Source organism: Schistocerca piceifrons, chromosome 2 (genome assembly GCF_021461385.2).
Source record: "Schistocerca piceifrons isolate TAMUIC-IGC-003096 chromosome 2, iqSchPice1.1, whole genome shotgun sequence".
Taxonomy (NCBI): Eukaryota; Metazoa; Arthropoda; class Insecta; order Orthoptera; family Acrididae; genus Schistocerca; species Schistocerca piceifrons.
Window position 1 is genome coordinate 1079489085 of NC_060139.1, and position 23181 is coordinate 1079512265.

At 45.0% G+C, this 23181-nt stretch overlaps 1 protein-coding gene across 1 annotated transcript in view; it reads right to left on the reverse strand.

The window, feature by feature from the left end:
- The window catches only part of LOC124776137 (glypican-1-like), a 223766-nt gene that overhangs the window by 841 nt on the left and 199744 nt on the right, over window positions 1–23181 (reverse strand). Inside the window, exon 3 of the mRNA XM_047250974.1 lies at window positions 16160–16618. Within this exon, the coding sequence (XP_047106930.1) occupies window positions 16160–16618 (459 nt within the window). The remainder of the gene's footprint in view (window positions 1–16159; window positions 16619–23181) is intronic.

Genomic DNA, 23181 nt, shown 5'->3' on the forward strand with positions numbered 1-23181 from the left:
GGTTTGTCTATGCACGGGGAAGTCAGCGCTCGTGCAGTCGCACGTCGCACCGGCATTCCATACACAACTGTTTGGTTGGCACTTAGGCGTACCCTACGATGCTATCCGTACAAAATCGATCGGCGATTTAGTGAAGCGGAGGGCATTTGCGGTGTGGGCGCTAGGCGTTTCAAAAGATGGCGGAAGATGATGATTGGTTGTGTGGTGTCACCGCCAGACACCACACTTGCTAGGTGGTAGCCTTTAAATCGGCCGCGGTCCGGTAGTATACGTCGGACCCGCGTGTCGCCACTGTCAGTGATTGCAGACCGAGCGCCGCCACACGGCAGGTCTAGAGAGACTTCTTAGCACACGCCCCAGTTGTACAGCCGACTTTGCTAGCGATGATTCACTAACAAATTACGCTCTCATTTGCCGAGACGATAGTTAGCATAGCCTTCAGCTACGTCATTCGCTACGACCTAGCAAGGTGCCATTATCATTTGCTATTTATCTTGTGATGCATGTACCGTCAGACCGATGTGCACCAATTATGGATTAAAGTTAAGTATTCCAGCAGCTACGTACTTTATTTTCTAGTCTCAATTACTTTACCTGTTCCAGACCTCACGCCAGCCTGCGTGAGCTTAAACGCGTGCCTTTCGGCTACCTCATAGTGGTTTGGCTGTCTTGCCAAGTCACAACAGGTTGAGTAACGTGTTGTGGACCGACGAAGCTCATTTCACGCTCCGAGGGTCTGTCAACGCCCACAACTCCAGAATTTGGGCTACCGAAAATCCTAGAACTGTCGTGGAAACTCCATTGCACGACGAGAAAGTCACGGCATGGGTTGGATTTAGCACATCTACCGTTATCGGGCCTTTTTCCTTCGAGGAAATGCGTGATTCTGGTTTTGTGACTGCTACCGTGACGGGTGAGAGGTACGCCGATATGTTACAGAAGCGCATCATCCCCAGCCTGGCTGATAAACACGTGCTGGAACGAACGATGTTCATGCAGGATGGCGCTCCACCCCATATTGCTAGACGCGTGAAAGATCTCTTGCGCGTGTCGTTTGGTGATGATCGTGTGCTCAGCCGCCACTTTCGTCATGCTTGGCCTCCAAGGTCCCCAGACCTCAGTCCGTGCGGTTATTGGCTTTGGGGTTACCTAAAGTCGCAAGTGCATCGTGATCGACCGACATCTCTAGGGATGCTGAAAGACAACATCCGACGCCAATGCCTCACCATAACTCCGGACATGCTTTACAGTGCTATTCAAAACATTATTCCTCGACTACAGCTATTGTTGAGGAATGATGGTGGACATATTGAGCATTTCCTGTAAAGAACATCATCTTTGCTTTGTCGTACTTTGTTATGCTAATTATTGCTATTCTGATCAGATGAAGCGCCATCTGTCGGACATTCTTTGAACTTTTGCATTTCTGTGGTTCTAATAAAACCCCATGTCATTCCAAGCATGTGTGTCAATTTGTACCTCTCTATCTACATTATTCCGTGATTTATTCAGTTTTCAAATTTATACTGACTTTTTGATCACCCGGTATATACCGGAGCTGTGAAGCTGTTTCACGTCCTTGCCTAGTGTGTAGTCGCTAGGTGGCGCTTCGGTGGTCTGTTAGTTGATTCTTTGGTTACAGTTCCTTGGGCAACCTATTAAGCCTTGTGCAGCCATTCGGTAGCAGTCAGGACGTGAGGGAGATAGCAGGCACACATGATGGCTGTTAATGGAGCTTACGGACGCACGGTCGTCGCTGGAGTTGTGTCGGTCGGTGATACTTGGGCCTAATGTCGATGCAGCCGATTTACGCTGCATTAAGGAGGCCCAGTTGCTGGTATGTGTGCTGGAGTGTTGTTCATTTTTTGATGCCATCTGCTCTGCCCTTAGCGGTAAGGTACTCGTTACTTGATTGCAGCATACGCTCCCCTGTTCAAGATGCTCCCGCTACGCTGGATTACCTGTCGTTCTCCATCACTCTGTTTGAAGAATTGAACTTATCGTTTGGTGCCTCTGTTTGAAACTGAGTGCCACATTTACGTGTCTTAAAACCTACTTTAAATACAAATTCTTCAGTTTCTGCTTATTTGTCAGCTGTGCCTGAAATTAACGGTCACATATTCTAGGCCGCCTCGTGTGTTACTGACACTGAGGTCGAAACTGACTCTGATTTGTACTGGAACTTGTTGCTTCCCTGAGTGATGTAACGACTATAAAGTTGCTTACGGCTGTGGTAATCACACGCTTGTGGCCAGTGAATCTTGGCTCTTTTGGGTAATTCTGTCCTATAACTCTGGTGAGATTTTGCCTTTCCATGAAAATTAATGGTAAGACCGAGATTTAGGAACCAGGTTTTAAATTGTAAGACATTTCCTGGGGCAGATGTGGATTCTGACCACAATCTATTGGTTATGAACTGCAGATTGAAACTGAAGAAACTGCAAAAAGGTGGGAATTTAAGGAGATGGGATCTGGATAAACTGAAAGAACCAGAGGTTGTAGAGAGTTTCACGGAGAGCATAAGGGAACAATTGGCAGGAATGGGGGAAAGAAATACAGTCGAAGAAGAATGGGTAGCTCTGAGGGATGAAGTAGTGAAGGAAGCAGACGATCAAGTAGGTAAAAAGACGAGGGCTAATAGAAATCCTTGGGTAACAGAAGAAATATTGAATTTAATTGATGAAAGGAGAAAATATAAAAATGCAGTAAATGAAGCAGGCAAAAAGGAATACAAACGTCTCGAAAATGTTATCGACAGGAAGTGCAAAATGGCTAAGCAGGGATGGCTAGAGGACAAATGTAAGGATGTAGAGGCTTGTCTCACTAGGGGTAAGATAGATACTGCCTACAGGAAAATTAAAGAGACCTTTGGAGAGAAGAGAACCACTTGTATGAATATCAAGAGCTCAGATGGCAACCCAGTTCTAAGCAAAGAATGGAAAGCAGAAAGCAGAAAGGTGGAAGGAGTATATAGAGGGTCTATACAAGGGCGATGTACTAGAGGACAATATTATGGAAATGGAAGAGGATGTAGATGAAGACGAAATGGGAGATAAGATACTGCGTGAAGAGTTTGACAGAGCACTGAAAGACCCGAGTCGAAACAAGGCTCCGGGAGTAGACAACATTCCATTAGAACTACTGATGGCCTCGGGAGAGCCAGTCATGACAAAACTCTACCATCTGGTGAGCACGAGGTATGAGACAGGCGAAATACCCTCAGACTTCAAGAAGAATATAATAATTCCAATCCCAAAGAAAGCAGGTGTTGACAGATGTGAAAATTACCGAACTATCAGTTTAATAAGTCACAGCTGCAAAATACTAACGCGAATTCTTTACAGACGAATGGAAAAACTGGTAGAAGCCGACCTCGGGGAAGATCAGTTTGGATTCCGTAGAAATGTTGGAACACGTGAGGCAATACTGACCTTACGACTTATCTTAGAAGAAAGATTAAGAAAAGGCAAACCTACGTTTCTAGCATTTGTTGACTTAGAGAAAGCTTTTGACAATGTTAACTGGAATACTCTGTTTCAAATTCTGAAGGTGGCAGGGGTAAAATACAGGGAGCGAAAGGCTATTTACAATTTGTACAGAAACCATATGGCAGTTATAAGAGTCGAGGAGCATGAAAGGGAAGCAGTTGTTGGGAAAGGAGTGAGACAGTGTTGTAGCCTCTCCCCGATGTTATTCAATCTGTATATTGAGCAAGCAGTAAAGGAAACAAAAGAAAAATTCGGAGTAGGTATTAAAATTCATGGAGAAGAAGTAAAAACTTTGAGGTTCGCCGATGACATTGTAATTCTGTCAGAGACAGCAAAGGACTTGGAAGAGCAGTTGAACGGAATGGACAGTATCTTGAAAGGAGGATATAAGATGAACATCAACAAAAGCAAAACGAGGATAATGGAATGTAGCCAAATTAAGTCGGGTGATGCTGAGGAAATTAGATTAGGAAATGAGACACTTAAAGTAGTAAAGAAGTTTTGCTATTTAGGGAGTAAAATAACTGATGATGGTCGAAGTAGAGAGGATATAAAATGTAGACTGGCAATGGCAAGGAAAGCGTTTCTCAAGAAGAGAAATTTGTTAACATCGAGTATAGATTTAAGTGTCAGGAAGTCGTTTCTGAAAGTATTTGTATGGAGTGTAGCCATGTATGGAAGTGAAACATGGACGATAACTAGTTTGGACAAGGAGAGAATAGAAGCTTTCGAAATGTGGTGCTACAGAAGAATGCTGAAGATAAGGTGGGTAGATCACGTTAACTAATGAGGAGGTATTGAATAGGATTGAGGAGAAGAGAAGTTTGTGGCACAACTTGACTAGAAGAAGAGATCGGTTGGTAGGACATGTTTTGAGGCATCAAGGGATCACAAATTTAGCATTGGAGGGCACCGTGGAGGGTAAAAATCGTAGAGGGAGACCAAGAGATGAATACACTAAGCAGATTCAGAAGGATGTAGGTTGCAGTAGGTACTGGGAGATGAAGAAGCTTGCACAGGATAGATTAGCATGGAGAGCTGCATCCAACCAGTATCAGGACTGAAGACCACAACAACAACAACATGAAAATTAACATTTATTGTTCCAAATGTGATTACGATAGTATTTCTTTGAGTGTTACCCTTCACAACATTTGCCTGTTACCTTGTAAGCCACTTAAGTTAATGTGCCTGAGATCTGTGTGTGATTATCACATTAACTTGTTATATTTTACTGTAAGATTAACCGGTTAATCCTTTTAGAAATTCTTATTGTAAAATTCTTGTTTTTACACTCAAAGTTTGGTTGGGGCTAGTGGCCACGTTCAGATTAAGATTCTTGTGTTGATCTGAGCATTTTCGTCTGTTCCCTGATTATTATGCATGATTTATATGTTTGCTTGTTTTCTCTCGGCCTTCCGAGCTGTACGTAACGTTTGGAGGCGCTGCTCTGGGGTGTTATTTGTTATCCGCCGATCCACCGGGCGTAGCCGTCTGCGACCGTTGTGTATGTGCCGCTTCCCGTCTCACCGTAGCCTCTGAGACGTTACTAGTGCCCGTTATACTAAACCATCTTATTCCGACCTGGACTGCCATATCTGCGCCTTCTGCGGTTTTTGTACGTGTTGTTGTTGTTGTTGTGGTCTTCAGTCCTGAGACTGGTTTGATGCAGCTCTCCATGCTACTCTATCCTGTGCAAGCTTTTTCATCTCCCAGTACCTACTGCAACCTACATCCTTCTGAATCTGCTTAGTGTATTCATCTCTTGGTCTCCCTCTACGATTTTTACCCTCCACGCTGCCCTCCAATACTAAATTGGTGATCCCTTGATGCCTCAGAACATGTCCTACCAACCGATCCCTTCTTCTGGTCAAGTTGTGCCACAAACTTCTCTTCTCCCCAATCCTATTCAATACTTCCTCATTAGTTATGTGATCTACCCATCTAATCTTCAGCATTCTTCTGTAGCACCACATTTCGAAAGCTTCTATTCTCTTCTTGTCCAAACTATTTATCGTCCATGTTTCACTTCCATACATGGCTACACTCCATACGAATACTTTCAGAAATGACTTCCTGACACTTAAATCAATACTGAATGTTAACAAATTTCTCTTCTTCAGAAAAGCTTTCCTTGCCATTGCCAGCCTACATTTTATATCCTCTCTACTTCGACCATCATCAGTTATTTTGCTCCCCAAATAGTAAAACTCCTTTACTACTTTAAGTGCCTCGTTTCCTAACCTAATTCCCTCAGCATCACCCGACTTAATTAGACTACATTCCATTATCCTTGTTTTGCTTTTGTTGATGTTCATCTTATATCCTCCTTTCAAGACACTGTCCATTCCATTCAACTGCTCTTCCAAGTCTCTGACAGAATCACAATGTCATCGGCGAACCTCAAAGTTTTTATTTCTTCTCCATGAATTTTAATACCTACTCCGAATTTTTCTTTTGTTTCCTTTACTGCTTGCTCAATATACAGATTGAACAACATCGGGGAGAGGCTACAACCCTGTCTTACTCCCTTCCCAACCACTGCTTCCCTTTCATGTCCCTCGACTCTTATAACTGCCATCTGGTTTCTGTACAAATTGTAAATAGCCTTTCGCTCCCTGTATTTTACCCCTGCCACCTTTAGAATTTGAAAGAGGGTATTCCAGTCAACATTGTCAAAAGCTTTCTCTAAGTCTACAAATGCTAGAAACGTAGGTTTGCCTTTCCTTAATCTTTCTTCTAAGATAAGTCGTAAGGTCAGTATTGCCTCACGTGTTCCAGTGTTTCTACGGAATCCAAACTGATCTTCCCCAAGGTTGGCTTCTACTAGTTTTTCCATTCGTCTGTAAAGAATTCGTGTTAGTATTTTGCAGCCGTGGCTTATTAAACTGATAGTTCGGTAATTTTCACATCTGTCAACACCTGCTTTCTTTGGGATTGGAATTATTATATTCTTCTTGAAGTCTGAAGGTATTTCGCCTGTTTCATACATCTTGCTCACCAGATGGTAGACTTTTGTCAGGACTGGCTCTCCCACGGCCGTCAGTAGTTCCAATGGAATATTGTCTACTCCGGGGGCCTTGTTTCGACTCAGGTCTTTCAGTGCTCTGTCAAACTCTTCACGCAGTATCATATCTCCCATTTCATCTTCATCTACATCCTCTTCCATTTCCATAATATTGTCCTCAAGCACATCGCCTTTGTATAGACCCTCTATATACTCCTTCCACCTTTCTGCTTTCCCTTCTTTGCTTAGAACTGGGTTTCCATCTGAGCTCTTGATATTCATACAAGTCGTTCTCTTATCTCCAAAGGTCTTTTTAATTTTCCTGTAGGCGGTATCTATCTTACCCCTAGTGAGATAGGCCTCTACATCCTTACATTTGTCCTCTAGCCATCCCTGCTTAGCCATTTTGCATTTCCTGTAGATCTCATTTTTGAGACGTTTGTATTCCTTTTTCCCTGTTTCACTTACTGCATTTTTATATTTTCTCCTTTCATCAATTAAATTCAATATTTCTTCTGTTACCCAAGGATTTCTACTAGCCCTCGTCTTTTTACCTACTTGGTCCTCTGCTGCCTTCACTATTTCATTCCTCAAAGCTACCCATTCTTCTTCTACTGTATTTATTTCCCCCATTCCTGTCAATTGCTCCCTTATGCTCTCCCTGAATCTGTGTACAACCTCTGGTTCTTTTAGTTTATCCAGGTCCCATCTCCTTAAATTCCCACCTTTTTGCAGTTTCTTCAGTTTTAATCTACAGGTCATAACCAATAGATTGTGGTCAGAGTCCACATCTGCCCCTGGAAATGTCTTACAATTTAAAACCTGGTTCCTAAATCTCTGTCTTACCATTATATAATCTATCTGATACCTTTTAGTATCTCCAGGGTTCTTCCATGTATACAACCTTCTTTCATGATTGTTAAACCAAGTGTTAGTTATGATTATGTTGTGCTCTGTGCAAAATTCTACCAGGCGGCTTCCTCTTTCATTTCTGTCCCCCAATCCATATTCACCTACTATGTTTCCTTCTCTCCCTTTTCCTACACTCGAATTCCAGTCACCCATGACTATTAAATTTTCGTCTCCCTTCACAATCTGAATAATTTCTTTTATTTCCTCATACATTTCTTCAATTTCTTCGTCATCTGCAGAGCTAGTTGGCATATAAACTTGTACTACTGTAGTAGGTGTGGGCTTCGTATCTATCTTGGCCACAATAATGCGTTCACTATGCTGTTTGTAGTAGCTTACCCGCATTCCTATTTTCCTATTCATTATTAAACCTACTCCTGCATTACCCCTATTTGATTTTGTGTTTATAACCCTGTAGTCACCTGACCAGAAGTCTTGTTCCTCCTGCCACCGAACTTCACTAATTCCCACTATATCTAACTTCAACCTATCCATTTCCCTTTTTAAATTTTCTAACCTACCTGCCCGATTAAGGGATCTGACATTCCACGCTCCGATCCGTAGAACGCCAGTTTTCTTTCTCCTGATAACGACATCCTCTTGAGTAGTCCCCGCCCGGAGATCCGAATGGGGGACTATTTTACCTCCGGAATATTTTACCCAAGAGGACGCCATCATCATTTAATCATACAGTAAAGCTGCATGCCCTCGGGAAAAATTACGGCTGTAGTTTCCCCTTGCTTTCAGCCGTTCGCAGTACCAGCACAGCAAGGCCGTTTTAGTTATTGTCACAAGGCCAGATCAGTCAATCATCCAGACTGTTGCCCTTGCAACTACTGAAAAGGCTGCTGCCCCTCTTCAGGAACCATACGTTTGTCTGGCCTCTCAACAGATACCCCTCCGTTGTGGTTGCACCTACGGTACGGCTATCTGTATCGCTGAGGCACGCAAGCCTCCCCACCAACGGCAAGGTCCATGGTTCATGGGGGGGGGTTTTGTACGTAATAGTTTTAATATTGATGTAATGCTCAATTGTTAAATGGTATTTTATTATTTTCGACGTCAGTGTCTTGAGTATACCCAAGATCCTTCCCTGATTCAGCAAGTACGTTTTCAGAATTACGTCATTCACTTTGGCCACTGCTACAAGAAAATTATTTATATTTAAGCTGTTTCTGTGCTGTTTACATGTAAATCTGAATCGGAGAGTTCCTATTTTTAATGTATGTTTGCTGAATCCTCTATATTTATAGTGGTAAGGTACTGTAAGAGAATTCACAAAAAAAATCTCTGGTTGGTGTTTTCACAATTATGTGCTTCAATCTTGGCGACTGGTATAAAAAATTCGTTTTTCTATTTATTTGTTTTGAACATATTTGTGTGTTGTTTATCTGTAAATATGAATTGAAAAGTTCCATTTTTAATGTATGTTTGAAAAATGCTCTGTGTTTATGGTGGTAAGGTGTAATAACAGAACTGAGAAGAAATGTGTCTTTGCCATGCAGCTGAATGATAAGTTGTATCTATGCTATAAAATATTCTTGGACTCTTGTGAAGTAACAAACAACTTGTGATAAATGGCCTGCAGCTTTCCATCCCCGTTTAGGAGTTCCTTTATCTTGGGGCGTCCACTGACATTTCACACTTATGAGAGCAGAAGTGTCGTAGACTTACGAATACTGGCCTAAGGCAGTTACCTGAGCCACTGCAGTCTATGATACCAGACGTAGTAGGACACACACAGCACTAAAGTACCATCTGGCACAGTATTTGGGCTGCAAAACTGTCTGTGGCAGCAGTAGTGCAGTTCAGTTACTGCAACCTCCTACAGCAGATGGTCCCTGCATTAGTTAGAGCACTGCATGGCAGCAGTAGCAGCAATACGGGTGCAGCAGTGCCACGTGTCTTTGTGTCACAATAACAAAGAAGAAAATGGTTCACATGGCTCTGAGCACTATGGGACTCAACTGCTGAGGTCATTAGTCCCCTAGAACTTAGAACTAGTTAAACCTAACTAACCTAAGGACATCACACACATCCATGCCCGAGGCAGGATTCGAACCTGCGACCGTAGCGGTCTCGCGGTTCCAGACTGCAGCGCCAGAACTGCGCGGCCACTTCGGCCGGCTGTCACAATACCAGGTTTACTTACGGCAGCACAGGAACAATTAAATTACTGTGGCCGTATTTGTCAAGTAATCGTGATATTTACATGTAACCTAACTATTTAGATGCAACTTAAGCGAGCGAGTCGTACCTGCGTTAACGAAAACAGTATGCTAACGACAGCATGACAGTACCAACGACTTGCAAACCACTACTGTACAAAACAAACAGTACATCAAAAAATGGTGCCAATTCAGTGTGTGGCTATGTATCAATCAGTGAGCATGTAAAACAATGGTCATTTTCGAATCATTCCTCGCCGGTTGTACTACTGTCACCAGCAGATTCTATACTCACTTACAATGCACAATGACGCAGAAGTGCAGAAGACAGAATGCAGAATGTGGCCTGCGTTTGCCTCCACAAAAGTGGTCAGTATGACTGCATTGAGAGTGATACAAGTTTGAAACCTGTTTCCTCCGTGGCATTTCCAGAACTGTGGGATTAGAGATTTTCACCTGCCTCGAGATGACTGGGTGTTTCTGTTGTCGACATCATTCCATCATCATTCGCGAAAGTGGCGAGGATGGACTGAGCAAAGGTTGGGAATTTGTACGGGCGCTGACAACCGCGCCGTTGAGTCTCCCACAAACCAAACATCATCATCATCCAGGACTCTGTCCACTCATTCCAGTGTGGATAAGTGACAACTTAGGAGCTACGCGAAGAAGTAGTACCACATGCAGTTTTGAACAGCTGACATTAATGGTTGAGGAAGTGTTGTACTGTCCCCTCTCCCTACCTCTGCTGACATAATTAAAGATATTGGGAGAGGATGATGCAGCGGTCAGTCTGCATGGCCTCCTTGCCCAGATTTTTGTGTTCAGCTCACTTAGTACAGTTAATAGGTCTCATACAAGTTTACTTAGACGAAGTGAGATGTAACGCCATAAACATCCCTGTGAAGCCTACTGCAACATAAGCGCGGACTCTACCCTATGATGCTGACTCGTGTGACGCACCAGGTACACTTTATTAACTTTAACATTTAAACTTTCATATAATCACATTACATAGGAAAGCGTATCAGAAAACAAAACGCATTTTATAAATAGTTACTTACTCTACAATACATTCATCTTTATGTCTTCAAACGGAGTTCTGTGGGAAATTTCCAGTTGAGTAAATTCATGGTGACATTTGCGTACAATCCACAATACAGTTATCGTAAGGAAGAATCAATATTTATTATAATAATCGCTCATTTGTTGTAGTTTGTGGAGCTGCGTATCGGTAGTCATGTACAACCAGAAATCTTCTCCACTCTTGTCCGTTTTTGAGAATATGTAAAATATCGTACGTCCCTTTAAATAATTGATAGCATTTTCTTCCTTTTCAGGTAAGATTCGTCATCTGGATGTAGAAGGCCCTTCGGTATTTTCATGCTGGGCCGTGTTCTTTGGATAAGATTCGTCATCTGTATGTAGAAGGCCCGTCGGTATTTTCATGCTGGGCCGTGTTCTTTGGATACCCCCTAAGTTAATTCAGATGGACGGTCATAGGCCTCCGTTGTTTGCATTGCCACAAACAAATCGGTGTTTTTCGGTGTCATCTAGATTCCAGGCGGTACACAGCGGAGAATGTGCCAGACGAATGAAATACGAAATCTTTTCGAAAACTTCCAGAACATTCGTAATTTCGCGCCAGTGGTGTGTTGGAGCGAAACGCGGTTGGCATCCCTGCACACGCCTGCGTTAAGTGTGTAACTGCCGGAAGTTTCATTGTTGTATATCTGTCAGTTATTGTTCAGTGCTGTGTTGAGTAGAACGTTGTGTCGCACAGTTTTGCGTATTTTGAGCTGGCAGAGTTAGAGGAGCAACGCATCTGCATTATACTTGAACTCAAGAAAATCTTTACAGAGACACACTAACTGATGCGAGAATCCTAAGATGGTGAGTGATTAAGCAGTACTCGGTGTTACGAATGGTTCACGTGGTTTAAAAATGGTCGGACGGAAGTTAAAAAGTACCCTCGTTCAGGACGCATTTCGACGTCTGCCGACGACAGTTGTGTGAGGAACGTCAACGAAATTGTGCCAATTGAACACTGACTGACCGAGAGACTGCAGAAGAATGTAACATTCCGGTTCGATCACGTCATGAGAACCTGACGCAGATCCTTGGAACGCGTGCTGTTGCGGTCAAGTTCGTCCCACGGCTCATGAGTCATGCGTGACAACAGCAGAAGAAACGAAATCACTGTCCTGCCTCATCCTCCGGGCTCTCCAGACCTGGACCATGCGGACTTTTTTTTATTTCCAGAGTTGAAAACCTCGATGAAGGGACGAATATCTAGGACGATAGATGAGATAAAAGAAAATTCGCAGGTGACGCTTTGGCCGATCCAACAAGAGGCGTACCAAGCCTGCTTGTGGAAGTGGAAACGGCGTTGGGAGAAGTGTATCAATCGCAGAAGAGAGTATTTCGAAGGAAACGACGCACAATAAGTAAAAGGGAAACGTGGAAAAATTTTGTGGCAAAAGTTCCGGAACTTTTTGGACAGACTTCGTATTGTTTTCAGTTTGTTGGGAATTTTCTGTTGACAAAGTAGTACCGCCTTACCCTTAAGTTATTAGAAAACAGCAATCGTTGATATTCTTCCAGATGTCGTGCCACTGGGAGTCTTAATGGTTTTTACAGAAAGCTGATTCCACTCTTCCTGCTGAGTAGTGGCTAGTTCAGATGATAATGGTGGGCAGTGATCACACACCCTTGTCTTCAAAGCAGGCCAGGTAGGCTCAGTAATGCTCAGATCTGGTGACTGTGGTGGCCAGGGAAGATGCGGGAAATTCTCCTGGTGCTCACAAAACCGGTGCGAGATGAGAGAACGTCACCACCAGTGGGGACCAAGTATTGTACGTTGGGATGCACCTATCGGCCAAAATGATCACATAATCTTTGACAGGAATGCGACTTTGGAAAGTCACCGTAGGACCCAAGGAATGCCACGTCATGACTGCCCCAATAATCACCGAACACCCTCCCCCATGGCCTCCACCGCCGGTCATGCTTCGCTCTTGGCGAAGAGCAGCCTGCATCACAGACCTGAGATGGCGTACGCCGAGCGTAAACTTGGCCAGAAGTTGGAAAGAGTGCAAAACAAGATTCCTCTGACCAAATGACTTTCTTCGATCACTCCTTAGTCGTGGTTTTTGTGACTTCGGCAACAGCTTTTCCTGTTATGGGTATTTGAATCACTTATGTGTGGATAAGGAATTCCAGCTCGCCTTGCAGTTCCCAGCTTATGCAGCTCCCTTCGTGTTCTTTTGGTGCTGACAGGGGTCGCGAGTGCGGCATTTAGTTCTGCAGTGAATTCTGCATCTGTCGTCCTTTTTGTCTCAATCCTCTTCGCTGACCCAGAATGAGATTTTCACTCTGCAGCGGAGTGTGCGCTGATATGAAACTTCCTGGCAGATTAAAACTGTGTGCCTGACTGAGACTCGAACTCAGGAACTTTGCCTTTTGCGGGCAAGTGCTCTACCATCTCAGCTACCCAAGCACGACTCACGCCCTGTCCTCACGGCTTTACTTCCGCCAGTACCTCGTCTCCTACATTCCAAACTTCACAGAAGCTCTCCTGCGAACCTTGCAGAACTAGCACTCCTGGAAAAAAGGATATTGCGGCCTTGCAGAACTAGTATTAGTTCCTTTCTTGCAGGAGTGCTAGTTCTGCAGCGTTCCCAGGGGTGTTATGTGATGTTTGGAAAGTGGCGGAAGTAAAGCTGTCACTAGGGGACGTGAGTCGTGTTTGGGTAGCTCAGATGGTAGATCACTTGCGCGAGAAAGGCAAAGGTCCCGAATTCGAGTCTCGGTCCGGCACACTGTTTTAATCTGCCAGGAAGTTTCTCTTCGCTGACCGTCTGTCACGATCGTTCAAGACAGGCTACGCTTTCGTCCGCGTTGTGACTTAGTGCTTGCTTGGCTCTGAGCACTATGGGACTTAACTTCTAAGGTCATCAGTCCCCTAGAACTTAGAACTACTTAAACCTAACTAACCTAAGGACACCACACACACATCCATGTCCGAGGTAGGATTCGAACCTGCGACCGTAGCGGTCGCGCGGTTACTGGCTGTAGCGCCTAGAACCGCTTGGCCACCCCAGTCGGCCTATGACTTAGTGGAGATGATGTTTTTTCGCTCTCTCCTATATGATATAAATCGTCGATACAGTGTCTCCTGCAACACTAAGCACTTCGGCTATCTTGGTTACGGAAGCCCAACGATAAAGCACCAACAATTTTCTCACGTTTGAGTTCACTTAGCTTCGACATAGTGGACTCATAACTACACGACTGACACTTGGAAATTGTTGAGAGTACTTTGAGACTGTTCGGATGCAGCCTGGTCGATGTTAACGTGTGAGACAGAACATGCTACGGCGCATACACGCACGCGTTGAGGCACATGGAAACCATTTTCAGCACATACTGCAACTGTGGATGCATGACAGAGCGAGTGAAGAAATGATGTCTAGCGTGGAAACCATGCTTTCCGGACATTATTTCATCAGGTGTGGTTCCATATCATACCATCGATCAATGGCTAGAGTTTGTAGACGGTGGAAAAAAATCACCATGTATAAGGCTGATGTGATTGTGTTCAACATGATTTTGTATCAAAACATTTACAATGTGTGTGTTAAGCAGCATGCCGTCAAGGCAGAACACCGATGCGAACAATAAGTTAATCGTTTGTGGAAGTTCACTGACAAGGATTCTCTTAGTGGTGACATGAATCCAGAGTGTCATCATACAGATCAAAGGAAGGCACAAACTATGTCTTTTATCCGTAAAGACAGTTTAGGTTAAATGATACTTAATGTATGAAATACTCCAATAAAAGATCGGATTTTTAGGGTACAATCAAAACAGTTAATACTAATTTCGTGGTCCTTTTTCTCCATCTGTTTCTGTCTGTACGTCCTCCCGAATCTTCTCAGGACTGGCGTTTTAAGATGAAGTGTTTTTAATCAAATGCTAAAAAACACTGGGTAACACACTTAATAAATAAAACATGATTTTTATTGAAGTGTTGCTATTAGTATTTAAAACAAATAAAAAACTGAATTTTTAGATATTTTTAACTCGACTATTGAGTAGACCTCACGTGAGGGGGAGGGAGATGGGTCCCACTACATCTCACCAAATAGAAAGAATTGCCATTCATTGAAATCATGTTCCCAAAGTTTATTTATTTTGCCTGTTGGCTACCAGTTTAGGTAGACAATACTGTCCTCAAGCAAGCCCCTGGCACCAAGTTTTCACGCCTGCTTCCCAAGCGGGTCCGTTACATACACTACTGACCATTAAAATTGCTACACCAATAGGAAATGCAGATCATAAAGGGGTATTCATTGGACAAATATATTATACTAGAACTGACATGTGATTACATTTTCACGCAATTTGGGTGCATAGATCCTGAGAAATCAGTACCCAGAACAACCACCTCTGGCCGTAATAACGGCCCTGATACACCTGGGCATTGAGTCAAACAGAGCTTGGATGGCGTGTACAGGGGCAGCTGCCCATGCATCTTCAACACGATACCACAGTTCATCAAGAATAGTGACTGGCGTATTATAATGAGCCAGTTGCTAGGCCACCTTTGACCAGACGTTTTCCATTGGTCAGAGATCTGGAGAACGTGCTGGCCAGGGCAGCATTCGAAGATTATCTGTATCGAGAAAGGCCCGTACAGGACCGGGATTCACCTGAAAAAATGTTTTGCCATTCGTGCACCCAGGTTCGTCGTTGAGTACACAATCGCAGGCGGTCCAGTCTGTGACGCAGCGTCAAGGGTAACCGCAGCCGTGGTCTCCGAGCTGATAGTCCATGCTGCTGCAAACGTCGTCGAACTGTTCGTGCAGATGGTTGTTGTCTTGCAAACGTCCCCATCTGTTGAATCAGGGATCGAGACGTGGCTGCACGATGCGTTACAGCCATGCGGATAAGATGCCTGTATTCTCGACTGCTAGCGATACGAGGCCGTCGGGATCGAGCACGGCGTTCCGTATTACGCTCCTGAACCCCCTGATATCATATTCTGCTAACAGTCATTGGATCTGGACCAACGCGAGCGGCAATCTCGCGATACGATAAACCGTAATCACTATAGGCTACAATCCGACCTTTATCAAAGTCGGAAACGTGATGGTACGCATTTCTCCTCCTTACACGAGGCATCACAACAACGTTTCACCAGGCAACGCCGGTCAACTAGTGTCTGTGTATGAGAAATCGGTTGGAAACTTTCCTCATGTCAGCACGTTGTAGCTGTCGCCACCGGCGCCAACCTTGGCTGGCTCTGAGCACTATGAGACTTAACATCTATGGTCATCAGTCCCCTAGAACTTAGAACTACTTAAACCTAACTAACCAAAGGACATTGCACAACACCCAGTCATCGCGCCAACCTTGTGTGAATGCTCTGAAAAGCTAATCATTTGCATATCACAGTATCTTCTTCCTGTCGGTTAAATTTCGCGTCTGTAGCACGTCATCTTCGTGGTGTAGCCAGTAGTGTACATAGTTAATGGAGACGTCCTTACTGTACAGCGTAATTGGGCTGGTGACGGCGGACGTACCTGTGGGTCCGCCCTGGACGGTGAGCAGCGAGTCTGCGCGGCTGAGCACGCGGGAGCCGAGCAGCAGCGCCTGCCGCAGTACGCCGGCCGCCCGCAGCGCGCGCTGCAGGGGCCCCGCCAGCCGGCGCGGCGCGTCCCCCACCGGCCGCAGCTCCCGCGCCGCCCTCCGCAGGCAACCGCGGTACTCTGCCGCCAGGCGGTGCGCGCCGCCGCCGCCGCCCAGCGCGCGCTCGTAGGCCAGCGGGAAGAGGCGCGCCAGCAGCTCCTCCAGGGCGCCGTCCAGCGGCGCGCCCTGCTGCAGCTGGAGCTGGAGCGGCGCCTCCAGGCGCGCCACCAGCCGCCCGTACAGCGCCGCCAGCGGGTCGTCGCCTCGGGGCGTCGCGGCCAGCCGGCCCAGCAGCGGCGCCAGCAGGTCGCGCGCCCGGCTCTCCGACTGCCGCAGCTGCCACACCACGTGGTCTGCAACACGGCGCGCCGCAGCGGCACGTCAGGCGACGGGATCGAGCGTAGCACACGCTGAAGCGTCCCCAACTCTCTTGTGGTTCCCTTTTTAGGTACTCCACGTCGACGTCTGCTCGTAGATACGTATCGTCGGTAGGTTTTCCGGCTTTACTTCCCGACGTGACAGCGACGACTCTCCGATGAGGTGCGGGCCTTTTTTCCTTGATTGTTTCGTTAAAGGGCGGGGAACCCGTGTCAGTCAGCGAGACAATAATTAGATTGGACTTTATCGTGTTAAGATTCACGATAAACTGTTAAAATATTATGGAGATTAAAAGTATTGTAGTGTACGATCTCTGACTGTTAGTTGCAACAGAGTATTTAGGGGATTTCAGGACTTTAGTCTGTGGTGTGCGTACTGCAAGACCTTCGGTACACACACGATCAGATTATTTGACTTGTCGCTCTGATGAAGTAGGCGAGTGTCAGCAATATGTCTTGTGGTCTTATCGTGGTGTGTTTATCTTCTGCCGTTAGGTCAGACGATAGAAATGCCACTTGCAAGCTTAGAGTAGCAGATTCAACTTTAAACAGAACTTGATTAATTTTCACACACATTTATTAAAATAATAACAAGCATAAAAATTACTTAACTTGACTATCTGAAGTTCCTTTGGTATTGGTACGTAAATCTTCTTCTCACATATATCTCTGATACTTGACAAAAGTGTCTATACATTTATCTTCATGCCTATGTACAGGAATATGATAATCTTATTAGGCGCAGACTGAAACATGACTATAGACTGGTACAGACTAATGCAGACTAACTGATCGGAGGTCTGTACACTCGTTATAATACCTCGCGCGTTCATGTATCACTGCGCGAGTGTGATCCGCGATGAGAAAAGGTTCTACGTTAGCAGCAATCCCATTGGCTGCGTTACATATTAACATGCGGATCGGCGGAAGCAGAATTCGATCCGTCTCTATGGCAGCGCCATCTCGTAGTGCGGAGACGGACGAGCCCTGCGCCTGCGCTGTTGTGCTTAGCGGGATGCGCTCTAGTGGGAAAGTTGTGTACGCGCTGACTACGTACACAGCATAGTCCTAGATTGGAACTTAACAGACGTATAGAAGACAGAAACTCAAATTATCTGCTAATTCAGAGGTACCGGTATTCAGATATTAACGTGTGCACTTTTGAAAGTGTCGTGTGCTGTTAGTTGCGAATCTGGACGTAGAGCGCTGCATATCAGCATTTGCAGACTACTTAGATTCCTGCAGGCTAGATGGCCTTGGGCAAGTACAGAAAGGGCAACAGCCTCAATGGGTGCGGGGCGAAGTCAGGACATGCGGGGACCAAGCAGCAATCGGTATTGTAATTGTACACTGTCGAAGCTGCGTTGGTAAAGTACCGGAACTTCAAGAGCTGACAGAAAGCACCGAAGCTGAAATCGTTATAGGTACAGAATGCTGGCTGAAGCCAGAGATAAATTCTGCAGAAATTTTTACAAAGGCACAGACGGTGTTTAGAAAGGATAGATTGCATGCAACCGGTGGTGGAGTGTTCGTCGCTGTTGGTAGTAGTTTATCCTGTAGTGAATTAGAAGTGGATAGTTCCTGTGAATTATTATGGGTGGAGGTTACACTCAACAACCGAGCTAGGTTAATAATTGGCTCCTTTTACCGACCTCCCGACTCAGCAGCATTAGTGGCAGAACAACTGAGAGAAAATTTGGAATACATTTCTCATAAATTTTCTCAGCATGTTATAGTCTTAGGTGGAGATTTCAATTTACCAGATATAGACTGGGACACTCAGATGTTTAGGACGGGTGGTAGGAACAGAGCATCGAGTGACATTATACTGAGTGCACTATCCGAAAATTACCTCGAGCAATTAAACAGAGAACCGACTCGTGGAGATAACATCTTGGACCTACCGATAACAAACAGACCCGAACTTTTCGACTCTGTATGTGCAGAACAGGGAAGCAGTGATCATAAGGCCGTTGCAGCATCCCTGAATATGGAAGTTAATAGGAATATAAAAAAAGGGAGGAAGGTTTATCTGTTTACCAAGAGTAATAGAAGGCAGATTTCAGACTACCTAACAGATCAAAATGAAAATTTCTGTTCCGGCACTGACAATGTTGAGTGTTTATGGAAAAAGTTCAAGGCAATCGTAAAATGCGTTTTAGACAGGTACGTGCCGAGTAAAACTGTGAGGGACGGGAAAAACCCACCGTGGTACAACAACAAAGTTAGGAAACTACTGCGAAAGCAAAGAGAGCTTCACTCCAAGTTTAAACGCAGCCAAAACCTCTCAGACAAACAGAAGCTAAACGATGTCAGAGTTAGCGTAAGGAGGACTATGCTTGAAGCGTTCAGTGAATTCGAAAGTAAAATTCTATGTACCTACTTGACAGAAAATCGTCGGAAGTTCTGGTCTTACATTAAATCAGTAAGTGGCTCGAAACAGCATATCCAGACACTCCGGGATGATGATGGCATTGAAACAGAGGATGACACGCGTAAAGCTGAAATACTAAACACCTTTTTCCAAAGCTGTTTCACAGAGGAAGACCGCACTGCAGTTCCTTCTCTAAATCCTCGCACAAACGAAAAAATGGCTGACATCGAAATAAGTGTCCAAGGAATAGAAAAGCAACTGGAATCACTCAACAGAGGAAAGTCCACTGGACCTGACGGGATACCAATTCAATTCTACACAGAGTACGCGAAAGAACTTGCCCCCCTTCTAACAGCCGTGTACCGCAAGTCTCTAGAGGAATGGAAGGTTCCAAATGATTGGAAAAGAGCACAGGTAATCCCAGTCCTCAAGAAGGGTCGTCGAGCAGATGCGCAAAACTATAGACCTATATCTCTGACGTCGATGTGTTGTAGAATTTTAGAACATGTTTTTTGCTCGAGTATCATGTCGTTTTTGGAAACCCAGAATCTATACTATGTAGGAATCAACATGGATTCCGGAAACAGCGATCGTGTGAGACCCAACACGCTTTATTTGTTCATGAGACCCAGAAAATATTAGATACAGGCTCCCAGGTAGATGCTATTTTTCTTGACTTCCGGAAGGCGTTCGATACAGTTCCGCACTGTCGCCTGATAAACAAAGTAAGAGCCTAGGGAATATCAGACCAGCTGTGTGGCTGGATTGAAGAGTTTTTAGCAAACAGAACACAGCATGTTGTTATCAATGGAGAGACGTCTACAGACCTTAAAGTAACCTCTGGGGTGCCACAGGGGAGTGTTATGGGTCCATTGCTTTTCACAATATATATAAATGACCTAGTAGATAGTGTCGGAAGTTCCATGCGGCTTTTCGCGGATGATGCTGTAGTATACAGAGAAGTTGCAGCATTAGAAAATTGTAGCGAAATGCAGGAAGATCTGCAGCGGATAGGCACTTGGTGCAGGGAGTGGCAACTGACCCTTAACATAGACAAATGTAATGTATTGCGAATACATAGAAAGAAGGATCCTTTATTGTATGATTATATGGTAGCGGAACAAACACTGGTAGCAGTTACTTCTGTAAAATATCTGGGAGTATGCGTGCGGAACGATTTGAAGTGGAATGATCATATAAAATTAATTGTTGGTAAGGCGGGTACCAGGTTGAGATTCATTGGGAGAGTCCTTAGAAAATGTAGTCCATCAACAAAGGAGGTGGCTTACAAAACACTCGTTCGACCTATACTTGAGTATTGCTCATCAGTGTGGGATCCGTACCAGATCGGGTTGACGGAGGAGATAGAGAAGATCCAAAGAAGAGCGGCGCGTTTCGTCACAGGGTTATTTGGTAACCGTGATAGCGTTACGGAGATGTTTATCAAACTCAAGTGGCAGACTCTGCAAGAGAGGCGCTCTGCATCGCGATGTAGCTTGCTCGCCAGGTTTCGAGAGGGTGCGTTTCTGGATGAGGTATCGAATATATTGCTTCCCCCTACTTATACCTCCCGAGGAGATCACGAATGTAAAATTAGAGAGATTAGAGCGCGCACGGAGGCTTTCAGACAGTCGTTCTTCCCGCGAAACATACGCGACTGGAACAGGAAAGGGAGGTAATGACAGTGGCACGTAAAGTGCCCTCCGCCACTCACCGTTGGGTGGCTTGCGGAGTATAAATGTAGATGTAGAACCTTTCAAATAGACCATCATCCATCACCATCTTAATCCTTGAATATAGAGTGAAAGTGAAATACAAGAGTGTTGTACTCATTTCATTTACCTAGTACTAATCGGTGAAGGTTTTACGGAACCAAACTATTCAGCAGTAAGTCAGCACCATCTAGCGGAAAGCGTAGGCATTAACTAACACGCTAACTGAAGTGAACGTTTACGTGTTTTACGGACTGCTTAATATGAACTTTTGTGAGTCTTTGACGTTCCCACTCCCTCCGAAAGGTGGCGCAGGCTGTCTTAATCATAAAAGGGGAGAGATTTAGCCGGGCAAATTACTAAATAAAAGCAATATTTACAAGACTCGCAGCAATAGTAAAAGACAAGCCCCGCACCTCATCGGAGAGTCGTCGCTGTCACGTCGGGAAGTAAAGCCAGAAAACCTACCGACGATACGTATCTACGAGCAGACGTCGACGTGGAGTACCTAAAAAGGGAACCACAAAAGAGTTGGGGAGGCTTCAACACTTAGTTTCTACAAGACCGTGTAAGAGTCCAATTTCTGAACTGCGCTGCCTGATTTGTGTTACGAACTGTTCGATACTGATTGATATCCATCACTTCATTTGGATCAAATATAACATTGCGTAAGTCGATCTGTATGGCAGCGATATGCTTTGTGAACAGGTGCTTTGATTTAATATGAATTCAGCAATTTTCAAACTAATTATTAACGACATATATTTGTTAATTTTTTAAACTTATCGACAAATCAAATAACTGAGTACCTACTCTTGCCCAGGTATGTGTTTATTTCAACTCTATAGGCAAATCTTTTCCTTCCCCCCCTCTCTCAGTCCATCTCGTCTCCCCCCCCCCTTCTGTCTCTCTTCAAGGCCCCCCCCCACCCCAACTTTCTGTCCATCTAATTCTGCCGCTCTCTCTGTCCATCCTCTCCAGCCCCTGTTTCCGTCCTTCTCTTTTGTTTTTGTGTCCATCTCCTCTTCCTTCACTCCCTCTCCTCCTTTAGCCTTTAGTCCTCCTCCTCTCTCAGTGCTCTACAACGATACACAATGTCGTTGGACAGCGATATGCACATATACAGACGGCGGTAATATCGCGTACACAAGGTGTAAAAGGACTTGACACAGTTATCATTTCTATTCACGTGATTCATGTGGAAAGATTTCCCGGACCCGGCTGCTGTGGCCGAGCGGTTCTAGGTGCTTCAGTCCGGGACGGCGCTACTGCTATAACCGCAGGTTCGAATCCTACGTCGGGCACGGAAGTGTGTGATGTCCTTAGGTTAGTTAGGTTTAAGTAGTTCTAAGTTCTAGGGGACTGATGACCTCAGATGTTAAATCCCATAGTGCTCAGAGCCATTTGAATTTGAAAGATTTCCGTCTCGATTATGGCCGCAAGACGGGAATTAACATACTTTGAACGCGGAGTGGTCGCTGCAGCTACAGGTGTGGTACATTCCGTTTCGAAAATTGTTAGGGAATCCAATAATATGAGTTCCACAGTGTTAAGAGCGTGTCGAGAATACCACATTTTCAGACATTACCTCTCAACGCAGTGGCCAAGGGCTTCACTTAACGACCGAGAGCACCGGCGTTTGCGTAGAATTGTCACCGATAAAAGACACGCAACGATGCGTGAAATAATCGCAGGAATCAATGTGGGACGTACGACGAACGTATCTGTTAGGACACTGCAGTGAAATCTGGCGTCATTGGACTATGGCATCAGACGATGGACGCGCGTGCATTTTCTAACAACACGACATCGCCTGTAGCGCGTCTCCTGGGCTCATGACCATACTGCTTGGACCGTAGACGACTGGAAAACCTGGTCACCTGAGTCCCCCCAGTTGACAAGAGCTGATTGTAGGGTTCAAGTGTGGCGCAGACCCCACGAACCAGCGGACCCAAGTTCTCGACAAGGCACTGTTCAAGCTGGTGGTAGATCAATAATGGTGTGGGCTGTGCTTACAGGGAATGGTCAGCCATTCATGGAATTTATGTTCCCAAAAATATCATGACATTAATATGAGTGACAATGTGCCATCTCATAGGGTTTCAACTGCTCGTGACTAGTTTGCAGAACATTCTGGACAATTCGAGCGAATGATCTGGCCACCCAGATCGCTCGGTATAAAGCCATAGAGCATTTATAGGAAATAATCGAGAGGCCAGCTCGTGTACAAAAACCTGCACTGCCAACATTATCCCAGTCATGGACGGCTACAGAGTCAGTGTGGCTCAGTTTTTCTGCAGGCGACTTTCAGCGGCCCGTCGAGTCCATGCCGCGTCGAGCTGCTGCACTACGCCGTCAGTGGAATTTTGTAGGTACATTCAGCGGCATACGTGGATACTGAGCGCTAAATGCGTGCCGGCCGAAGTGGCCGTGCGGTTAAAGGCGCTGCAGTC